Raw genomic sequence first — 12,151 nt, forward strand, 5'->3', positions numbered from 1 at the left:
CATCCTCAAGAGGCAGGTGGACAAACAAAAACCCACTAATTCTGACAAACTCCAAGAAGTGACTATGAAAGAATGGGTTGCTATCAGTCAGGATTTGGCCCAGAAGTTGATTGAGAGCATGTCCAGTCGAATTGCAGAGGTCCTGAAAAAACAGGGCCAACACTGCAAATACTGACTCTTTGCATAAATGTCATGTAATTGTCAATAAAAGCCTTTGAAACGTATGAAGTGCTTGTAATTATATTTTAGTACATCACAGAAACAACTGAAACAATGATCTAAAAGCAGTTTAGCAGCAAACTTTGTGAAAACCAATATTTGTGTCATTCTCAAAACTTTCGGCCATGACTGTATATATATATATATATATATATATACTATAGACAGTCAACGTAAGAGTAAAGACACCATTACATACTGTATAATCCACATGCCTTCTTTTGTGTTTTTCAATCCCATGTTGAAAATGCCAGTGTGAATGCAAACAAACCAGGACTTTACACTCACCTACTGTAAAGGATTATTAGGAACACCCGTTCAATTTCTCATTAATGCAATTATCTAATTAACCAATCACATGGCAGTTGCTTCAGTGCATTTAGGGGTGTGGTCCTGGTCAAGACAATCTCCTGAAATCCAAACTGAATGTCAGAATGGGAAAGAAAGGTGATATCTGTGTTTTTCTTTAAAATACAGACACACCACAAATGAGACAAATGTAGAAAGACAAAATAAAGACAAGAAGACCGTTACCAAATGTCCACATCATATGTTTATGTGATTGGAGGTGATTGGTTGTTATATTTTGCATTGTAAATAGTACTTAACTAAAAGTCATCATAATAATAATATTTCTGCTACCATGTGGAATATACTAGGCATCAGGTAAACATAAAACCATTGAAAAGATTAAAAGAACAAACTTTTGTCTAATGATAATTCAGTGGTATACAGTACTATAATCTTATTATAATCTCAGTTTCTCACTATCGCTTATACTTCCTCACACCCCTCACATATCTTTTCTCATACCTACTAAATATGGTTATGGTGTCAAATCTCACAGAGACTGGGGGGGACAGTTTTGTCCCTCCCTCAATCTGTTATTTCCTCCAACGCAGCTGAACACAAACACACTAGTGCACTAACAATCATGATGCAGAGTCACATTACACTTCAAATTATGAGACCACAGCATACATTTAGAAAAGCCAATCTACTTACAGTATAAATCGGCAGCATCCAGGTTACTGTACATTACTATTTTACACTAGATGATAATTATGCAAACATAATTTTTTGGGGGGTTTCGTGTCTTTCCTTGTCTGACTGATGGTGTGCATGACAGCTCATTTCAAGCATACATGCTTCCCCATAGCTCGTTCTGTTAACACACCACCTTAATGACTAAATGCATTCTGCTTGTTACAAATACCTCTAAGCATTTGTTTGTCTCAAGCAGGAACTACCAGATTTCCATTGTTTCTTTAATTTAATTTGCTTCATTGCTGCTGACACAGGCTCATATAAGCTAGCTCAGTGATGCATGCATTTCACTTCTAGACCTTCATTAGAAAACAACAAGGCAAGCTCTGCATTATTTTCCACATGCAAAAAGCCCAGTATGTGTCCACATACACACTATACCAGTCAAACAACTGGACACACCTTCTAATTCCATGCTCTTTCCTGATTGGAGTCATTCCATATTATTTCATAGTTTTAAAATCGTCACTATTGTTCTAGAAATAAAAAATATATAAAAAAAAAACAAAAATGTTTATATAAAAGGCGTGTCCGAACTGTTCTTACTATCGATATACGGTACATTGTACTTTTTGGGATTGGTACTGTATATATTTATTTAAATAAGATCACATTTTTTTCAAAACATAACGAACATCGTACATGTAAAAGAATTGTAATCACAACTAATTAATTGTAAATATACCTTTCTTTTTGTAATAATCCAATGAAAATGAATCAATTTTCCAGAGACAGAAAAAATTCTTGAATCTCAAGTAAAAATGTATTACACAAAGAGTTGTATAAAAAATGTCTATAAATCATAAACAAATCATGTAAAAACTACAAAAAAAAAAAAGGAATCCAGTGTAAAAATCAACAACATGGAATAATGGATCATGTGGTTCAATTGTGTAAAAATTTCAAGCGATAAATGTATTGTGAAAAAACATCCAATATCACGCAAATAAATTAATAATAAATTATATATATATTTATATATACGCAGAAAAAATATTGTAGAGAAAAACTGAAATAAATTAGGTGTGAATTAGTAATAAATGAATCCATAAATGAATTCAGTGTAAAAGAAAAATAATAATGCCATAATAAAGTGTTTTAAAAAAAATCCTATGAAAATAAATGTAAAAAGGTGATAAATGAGTTGTAGAAAAAATTAACTTAATTATTTAATAAAAAATTAATAAAACAAAATATATAAAATGTAAAAATCACATAAAAAAATTATTCATGTAAAAAAGTGCATGGGAAAAAAATGTCTGAAAATATTTCATTTTTGAAAATGTAAAAAATGTGGAAAAATCACCTGGAACCAAATAAATCATATTTAAAAACCGAGCTCTGGGTGATCTACCAGTTTAACGATGGTAAATTATATTGTTGAACCAAAATACTGTATGTCTCACTGAAGTACATAAACTTCTTTGCCATAAAATAATTTAAAGTGTTAGATAACAAATCGACCAGTTGTTACTAATCCCATTAGCAAAATTATAAGAAATTCCTACAAACATTGACAATATACAGTAGCTTCTAGCATAGTGCAGAACTAGACAGTGACATTTAACTAGAAGCCATCCCTTAATTTTGGTCTTTTACCCCAACCAGCCAACCAAGCTGTTAGTAGCTATGGAAACATTTTACAAAAGATTTCACCCAAATTCTTGAAACATTTGGGTAATCCGAATGCAGACACACCAGGTCTTTAATAATGCTGTACTAACCAAAGGCACCACAAAAACTATCCAATTAAGTACCTGTTTCAGACCTTTCATACTTACTAAGGCCAAACAATAACTCAGGGTAATAAGCGTGTGTATATCGAATGCCCAGTGCCAATTTGGCCCTTACCTGTCAGGGTCGAGAGAGTGTTGACGAAGGAGACCAGGAGCCCTGCTGCGTTCAGTGGTGGTGCCCTGGTATAATAACGGCGCCTCGTGCAGTTTGGCTTTCTTCTCCTGAGGGGCCTCTTCATGGCGCCTGCGCATGACCCCAGTGACCCCCGGAGGCACCCCGGAGCCCGGCCCGCTGTAGAACCAGGCTCCGGACTTTGTGAGGATTTCCTGTTGTTTTCGGCACAAGTTGCATACCCACATCACCTGACAGAGGGAAAGGAGAAACAGGTCGGCCATGGATATTTCATTAGCATTTCCTTACATTAATGCTACAAAGTGCAGAGCCATGAGGTGAGCAACACAAAATGTAATTAGGTGTTAAATGCTGTGGGACATCACAGTGCTGATTAGCCAGTAAGCTCAGTTCTATTGCACTCTTGAACCTGTTTACACACTGCGCCTAGCTACTCTACGCTAATCACGGTTTCGTACTCTGGACTTCCATTTACTGAAAATGAGGATGAGGGTAAGACTGCTGTTGTGGGAGAGACAGTTCATTAGCCTAACAGTGCAAATTTAAAAGTTAGACCAAAGCCAATAAATCAGGATTAAGACAAGGTACCATCATTAGCGCTAAGTCCCACAATGAGCTGTCAGGATAACACGAAAATGGCGAGCTTGCGGTGGTGAGGCTAGCAAGGGTTGATTATACATATGCACATGAGTGCTGTGAAACCATGAAGGGGGGGGTCACAGGTTTGATCGAGTCCATTTACATTTAGGCACATAAGGGTCTTAGCCAGAACAACTAAGAAAAGTGCTTTGAAGTTTCAGTCGTTGGACAGATCCTTTACACTGGTTACTACAGTAGGTCGCTGACTATACGGTGGGTAGCATCAAGACGAATAAGCCATCAAGAGGTGATTTTTTTCTCTGATAAACCCTTATTACACTGAGGAAAACAATAGAATCTAAAAAGCAAGTGTATTTATTGTACGTAGGTATTTAAGCTCATGTCAACGTGCATATACAAAGGGTGGCATAAAATTCATATTATTGTATATAAAAATGTGAATATTTGCATAAATTATGTCTCTGGACATTTGTAAATTCATGAACATTTCTTCTTGTTTAAAAACCTCGCGGGATAGTTTTACACGATGATGCTAGAGGGTCAAAACCAAAATGGCGCACCCAGTTGAAAAAAATGTCAGTGTGCTGTTATTCGCTTCTCACATTTGAAGGGAAATAATTAGAAGGAGATTCACGATGAACTGGTTGCCATGTACGGTGACAATGCGCCAGCTTATGACACAGCTGTAAAGTGGCACATACTGTATTGTCTCCTTCCTCTTCCATCACTTAAAGAAACAACTTTGTGGCAGGTGTTTGGCAACGACGAGGTGGTTACCGAGGTGGGAGTTTTCCTGAAGAGCCAAAAAGACGGTCCCAAACTGCGCAACCATCGTTTGTAGAAGTGTGTGTGCTAGGTGGCGCAGTGGTAAAGTGCTCGGCCTATCATCTGGAGATCGCTGGTTCGAGCTGGTTCCCGGGTGATGCTGAAGCCTCTCGCAGCCGAGGGCCTACAGACAGCTCTCTCCGAGCTCTCTCAGCCGGGCGGGATGGGAGGCACTTAGTGCTCTTAGATTAATCACGGCTCTACAGCCAATCATGGAGCGGAAGGAGCGGATAGCGCTGTGCTCCAAGTGTGTTACACAACCCTCAACGGCGCGTGAGTAAGCAGGATACGCGTGAGGAATTTGATACGACAAAATTTTAAAGGGGGGAAAGGACCGCCATATAAAAAAAGAACCAATCTCATGGCCAATGTTCATGAGGAATAGAGAAATCCATTGTTATTTGTGTGGAAATTGTATTAAAATCCAGGATTTTTTAAAATCATGTTAAAGAAGAATAATATGAATCACATGTCCCCATTAAAAGGAAAAAAAAACAAAAACATTATGTCAAAATATTATATAAAAATAAAATATATGTGCAACCTAACATGTAGAATATCTAAACACTGTTTAATTCTGGTAATAACTATATTTTGTCATAGTGACAGAATGTAAACTTAAAATCTTCACCTCCTAAAATATCTATTTCCTTTCTTTAATTTAGGCATCTGCTATAGTTGTGTGTGTGTGTGTGTGTGTGTGGGAGAGAGAGAGAGAGAGAGAGAGGTGGCATATGGTACAGCAGACTGTTCCTATCATTTTGGCAAAAATAGGCCAGTCTGGCCGATGTGAGAGACACCAGGAGACCTCCTTTGAAGATGAACAGAGACGTGCTTCACTCTGAAATGCTAACAGTGAATCAAAGCATTCTGTGAATGAAGTCAAACACGGGTCTGTATGATCTTGTTTTTTCTTATTAGCGTTTATTAAAGCATTCCCTTCAGACCTGATAGGAAGAAGATAAAGACATAGGGACGGATAAAGGTATAGAGGTCTATTGTATCTCTCTCTATTTTTACCTTCTCTGTTGGTCTCCCTGAATTTATGTAACTAGCCAACCTGAGTCAGTACATACAACATAACCGAGAAGTTCCAAGATACCACACAGGGCCTCAGGTATTACGCTGGATTAAAAAAAAAACTGATCCATTCGTAATTTATTTTTAGGTGTATTTACACAAGAGAAATTAGTATTTCTGATAATAATACAAATGAAAAAAATAATCATTTTGTATATTCAGTGTATATCTTACAAAACAGGTAGTAGTAAATTATTGCATATTGCACAATAATGCATATACATATATGGCGGCACAGTGGCACTGGCAAAGTGGCACTATCGCCTTGCAACTCCAGGGTTGGGGTTCAATTTCCACCTCTAGTCTGTGTGCATTGAGTTTGCATGTTCTCATTGTGTTTGGTGGGTTTCTAAATTGCCCATAGTGTGTGAATGACAAGCTGGCAACCTGACCTCTTAATGGACCAAAATAATGTTTATAGATAGTTTTCTTTAAACCTCTTGGTAAGACAAGTACGAGGGACATTTTAAGTCCAATCATGCCTTAAATGTAAGTGCTTTAAATGTGAAGCAGGCACTTCAAAACTTTCTATCTTGATGGTATCCAAGCACTAGTGAAACACTGGGATAAGTGCATTAGTGTAGCAGAGGATTATATACAGTAGAAGACTTATACTGTATAGTAAATTACTCTCATAACTGTATCCTGTTCTTCTGCACAATCAAACATCCCGGTTTGACTTGAAAATATTTTAATGTTAAAATCTTAACTATTTGATAATCTCACATTTCCGCTCATAAATGAAATACTTATTATTATGAGCTGTTCACTTGTTTCTAAATAGTATTATTTATACTTTATGCTTTTTGATAACACCATGTGATTAAAAAGAAAAAAGGAATTTATAATATTCCTGGCCATGGTCCAGGCATAGTTTTTTTTAGATATGAACCAATTTGAGTTTTAAAATGGTGGATTTTCTGTCATGTTAATTGTTTAGCTGAAGAGTAATTCCATCTCAAATCAACCAGTGTAAGAGAAATTTTCCACCATCACTTCTTAGATTTTGCTGATTTTTTTCACCAATTGTTGATATTGGCATGAGAACAAAAATTTTTTTTTGTCCCAACTCCCGCTCGTTAAAAAATGGCAGCCATCTTGATTTTTGGCCTCGACGCACTTCAAGACGTGCCACGCCCCCTTTTTGAAACCCTCTTTTCCTTGATGAATCACTTGCTATATGGCATATATATATATATACAGTGGTGTGAAAAACTATTTGCCCCCTTCCTGATTTCTTATTCTTTTGCATGTTTGTCACACTTAAATGTTTCTGCTCATCAAAAACCGTTAACTATTAGTCAAAGATAACATAATTGAACACAAAATGCAGTTTTTAAATGAAGATTATGTTATTAAGGGAGAAAAAAAACTCCAAATCTACATGGCCCTGTGTGAAAAAGTAATTGCCCCCCCTTGTTAAAAAATAACTTAACTGTGGTTTATCACAGTTAAAAGTTAAATTTCTGTAGTCACCCCCAGGCCTGATTACTGCCACACCTGTTTCAATCAAAAAATCACTTAAATAGGAGCTACCTGACACAGAGAAGTAGACCAAAAGCACCTCAAAAGCTAGACATCATGCCAAGATCCAAAGAAATTCAGAAAAAAATGAGAACAAAAGTAATTGAGATCTATCAGGCTGGTAAAGGTTATAAAGCCATTTCCAAAGCCTTGGGACTCCAGCGAACCACAGTGAGAGCCATCATCCACAAATGGCAAAAACATGGAACAGTGGTGAACCTTCCCAGGAGTGGCCAGCCGACCAAAATTACCCCAAGAGCGCAGAGACAACTCATCCGAGAGGCCACAAAAGACCCCAGGACAACAACTAAAGAACTGCAGGCCTCACTTGCCTCAATTAAGGTCAGTGTTCACGACTCCACCAAAAGAAAGAGACTGGGCAAAAACGGCCTGCATGGCAGATTTCCAAGGCGCAAACCACTTAAGCAAAAAGAACATTAAGGCTCGTCTCAATTTTGCTAAAAAACATCTCAATGATTGCCAAGACTTTTGGGAAAATACCTTGTGGACCGACGAGACAAAAGTTGAACTTTTTGGAAGGTGCGTGTCCCGTTACATCTGGCGTAAAAGTAACACAGCATTTCAGAAAAAGAACACCATACCAACAGTAAAATATGGGGGTGGTAGTGTGATGGTCTGGGGTTGTTTTGCTGCTTCAGGACCTGGATGGCTTGCTGTGATAGATGGAACCATGAATTCTACTGTCTACCAAAAAATCCTGAAGGAGAATGTCCGGCCATCTGTTCGTCAACTCAAGCTGAAGCGATCTTGGGTGCTGCAGCAGGACAATGACCCAAAACACACCAGCAAATCCACCTCTAAATGGCTGAAGAAAAACAAAATGAAGACTTTGGAGTGGCCCAGTCAAAGTCCTGACCTGAATCCTATTGAGATGTTGTGGCATGACCTTAAAAAGGCGGTTCATGCTAGAAAACTCTCAAATAAAGCTGAATTACAACAATTCTGCAAAGATGAGTGGGCCAAAATTCCTCCAGAGCGCTGTAAAAGACTCGTTGCAAGTTATCGCAAACACTTGATTGCAGTTATTGCTGCTAAGGGTGGCCCAATCAGTTATTAGGTTCAGGGGGCAATTACTTTTTCACACAGGGCCATGTAAGTTTGGATTTTTTTTCTCCCTAAATAATAAAAACCATCATTTAAAAACTGCATTTTGTGTTTACTTGTGTTATCTTTGACTAATAGTTAAATGTGTTTGATGATCAGAAACATTTAAGTGTGACAAACATGCAAAAGAATAAGAAATCAGGAAGGGGGCAAATAGTTTTTCACACCACTGTATATATATATATATATATATATATATATATATATATAAGAACAGAAGGTTTGCACTTGTTTTACCCTCTATTTTATATATAACCATAGCGTAATCATTGTTGGCTAACTATTACTATCATGTTAGTTATTCTGACTTTTTTAAGCAAGGAATTTAATGTAACTGGAACTTGAAACATTTAAGTTGAACACACATGTTGTAAAGTATCACCCCAAAGTTACCACTCTAATTAAATACCATGACATCACCATGAAATAAACCTGGGTAGTATGGGTATTCCTAACTTTATTCTTATTATACAGTATAATTCTTTACAATGCATTCATAGTAGCCCAGTAGCCGCACACATAACGGTAATCTGTGCCGTTATAGTCTACTCTGGATTATTAAACACTAATGCGGGGTCATTCCTAAAGTCTGACAGCAAAGTCATCTACTGCTACTGAGTTACTTATCCTGATCTTTCCACTCTATCCCACATGCAGCCTGGTTCTTCCATATCCTGTCATGACCAGCCACATCAGCTCTGACCTATTTACAAAGGTTTGATAGCAATTAGCCTTAGATTGTTGCATCTATCAGCCATTATCTTTCAGGGGAAGTTCAGTCTCTCTTTAAGTTTAGATGAATATCTGATGCTACATTAGCATTCTTCAGTCATAGCATAATGTAGCTTCTAAAACAAGGAATGACGAGTTCATGCAGTGGGTCTATTATGCCTTTAGATCACTGTGCTTGTACACTGTGATTATATTGGAATATACATTACAATATACAACATAACCTTTAACCCTTTAGTTCAATAAATATCGACTTATCATAGATTTTTAATTAGTGTAAACAAACTGATTAATTGATCACCACACATCTGTTATAATAAAATCTGGATTCTTGTGCGTTTCTGTACATAAAGTATTATGACTCCGCCTTTAGAAGTAGGGAAGTTTGTCTATGTTTTTAACGATCAAGGAAATGCTTCGATTTTATCAAAACATTCATTAAAGTTTTGGAAAATATTTATTAATTCATTAATTCTCTAATATTTTATACCGCTTATCCTATACAGGGTCACAGGGGAATTTGTAGGCAATTTGTTAATGCCAGTTAGCCTAATCTGCAAGTGGGAGAAAACCAGAGTACCAGGAGAAAACCCACTAAGTATGGGGAGAACATGCAAACTCCATGCACACAGATCCAAGCCAGAAATCAAACCCTTGACCCTGGAGGTGCGACACCACAGGGATTAACACTCCGCCACTGTGGCGCCTGTTTTGGAAACTATAATAAAAATATTTTAAAGTGCTTATTGGCAAACTGATGGATTTTACTTTTTCGGTACTGTCAACGTGAAAGAGTACACTATTCATATCTGCGGCATACTGGGATGGCTCAGGATTCCGACGCCATTCCCTGATCCTGGACTCGGGTTAATTCTAATTCAGATTTATCACAGGAACACGCACCTAGTGTCCCTGTGATAAGCTCTGTATCTACCATGATTCTGACAAGAATAAAGTGTTTACTGAAAATGAACGAATGAATAAATGAATAGTGAGTAGTATGTCAGTGATGAATCGAATTCTATGTAAGACTCACTTTCTCGCCCAGTATCCCTGTATAGTTCATTTTAATTTATCTTTCCTCTCCTCTTCAGTTCACCCCTCTCCTCCCTTCCGCTATTGCACAACTACCCCTTCCTGAGTTTGCACATTTCATAGTCAGTGAACCTGATTCCAAAAATAGACTGCTATAATGGAAAGCTATTCTCTCTCTCTCTCTCTCTCTCTCTCTCTCTCTCTCTCTCTCGCTCACTCTCACTCACTCACTCTCTACAAGAACCTTTGGGAAGAAAAACCCTTGTGAACCGCATTAATAGTTGATGTCGCCGCTGATGCAGAAAGGAGCTGCTTGACAGCTGTTGTTGACCACCACATTTCACACGACACTGACTTCTGTGTACCGAAGGTCACTGAAATTATTCAACCGCTCGGTTTTAGTCGCCTATTTTAGCCATCCATACTCTTAGTCTGATTTGCACGGCCACTCACTGACCAGAAAAATAATAATGTGTAATTTATGTCAATTATTTAATCCACTAAAATCTTGGTAAGTGTTTTTTCTTAAGGTGGCCTTTATTCTTTTATATTATTAAGACCAACTTCCATTGTTTTTCTTTCTTCTACCTCCCTCTTGTGGATGAACACCCATAGTGCATTTATGCATGTTAAAAAAATAATAAAAATTGAACGTGTGCTGTGAACTTACTGATCCGTTCCAATGTGTAAACCAGAATAAAACACTATTTCTATAATACATCAATATGAAGACGCATAAACTAGCCATTCCCAAATCCTGGGCAACCTTACACATTTGAGTCCATAGTGTTGATATGATGAATATCATCTCATATGACCAGACAGTACGCAGCACAAAGCAGAAGAGCTTACCGCAAAGATGTAGTGAAATATTGATGTAGTGCTGAGTGAGATGTCATAGGTATCATATGGCCGTTCTTCCTACTGAACCACACCAGACTCAGACGCAGTGAAAAGACCTCTGTAAGAGATTTCATGTTTCACTTTGGTTTCTTTTTTTCTATGAAGAACCGCATGCCTGTTTAAAGCTCCTTTCATGTTAAATGCCATCCACATCTATTGTTTTCCTAGTTTAAGTCGCATTAAGTCATTTGAATTGAATGATAATGAATGTTAATCCTGGCCGAAGTGGCTCAAAGCCCACTGCAGTTGTTCCTATGAACATCCAGGCTCCAGAGAGTGGAACACTCTCAGGAAAGAACAGCCTGGTTTGATCGCCAAAGGCATTCTGTTATTGCAGGACAATTCACAAACTCATACTGCCTACTGCACCACTTACACATTACAGGAACTCAGTTGGGAGTTATTGCTACATCCCCCCCTATAGTCCTGAGCTCGCTTTAAGCCATTTTCACGTTTGGGCTATTAAAGGCGAGCGCTCCAGATGTGAAGCAGGCAGTTTCAGGCAGACACCTCCATGGTGTCCTTTTTTTTTCTTCAATTTTAATGTTAGAGAAAAGAAAATATTGCTTCCCATATTTTTCAACAAATGCGTTAAAAATGTTTACAAGAATTCAGTCTCATCTATCATTGGTTACATGCTTTAATATTTTTAAATGCAAGTCCCTCAGTACTTCTTTCTCAACCAGAGACCCAGCCAATGGAGGAAAATCTGACGTAAAAACATTGTGGGAGAGAAATGTTCTTATAGAGTTACCCAATCCGAAATGGAAGCAAACCTCCCTTCTTGAAAAATTTTTCGCAATTGGGGCAAACATGCACAGAGCATATTTACACAGTGTTTACATGATTAATATTTACCTATTAAATGGATGGATGATCAAAGGTTTACTCCACTCCTCTCATTCTAATTGAAAATTCATCTTTATTGGACTGGATCAGGTCAAACAGCTCAGATTTTTTAGAAATATGTCCAGATACTAATGCAATATTAGGCTCCATATAAATGCACCAAGTGATAATTCAACAATTATTTTTCTATTCAATTCTATTTTATTTGTATAGCGCTTTTAACAATTGGCATTGTCACAAAGCAGCTTTACACAATCAAAAGATTTATTTAAGTTTGTATGGAATTTGAATGTGTATGAATCAAAATGGTCAGATAGTCCCATTTAAATTTAACTTTGAAACT

General features: G+C 37.3%; 1 protein-coding gene across 5 annotated transcripts in view; it reads right to left on the bottom strand.

The window, feature by feature from the left end:
• Positions 1-12,151, bottom strand: part of rims2a (regulating synaptic membrane exocytosis 2a) — a 219,507-nt gene that overhangs the window by 167,843 nt on the left and 39,513 nt on the right. For all 5 annotated transcript variants that reach the window (XM_053488382.1, XM_053488381.1, XM_053488390.1 and 2 more), the window contains one exon: positions 3,118-3,365. In XM_053488382.1, coding sequence (XP_053344357.1) covers positions 3,118-3,365 — 248 coding nt within the window. The remainder of the gene's footprint in view (positions 1-3,117; positions 3,366-12,151) is intronic.

The sequence above is a fragment of the Clarias gariepinus genome, chromosome 26, assembly GCF_024256425.1.
Source record: "Clarias gariepinus isolate MV-2021 ecotype Netherlands chromosome 26, CGAR_prim_01v2, whole genome shotgun sequence".
Taxonomy (NCBI): Eukaryota; Metazoa; Chordata; class Actinopteri; order Siluriformes; family Clariidae; genus Clarias; species Clarias gariepinus.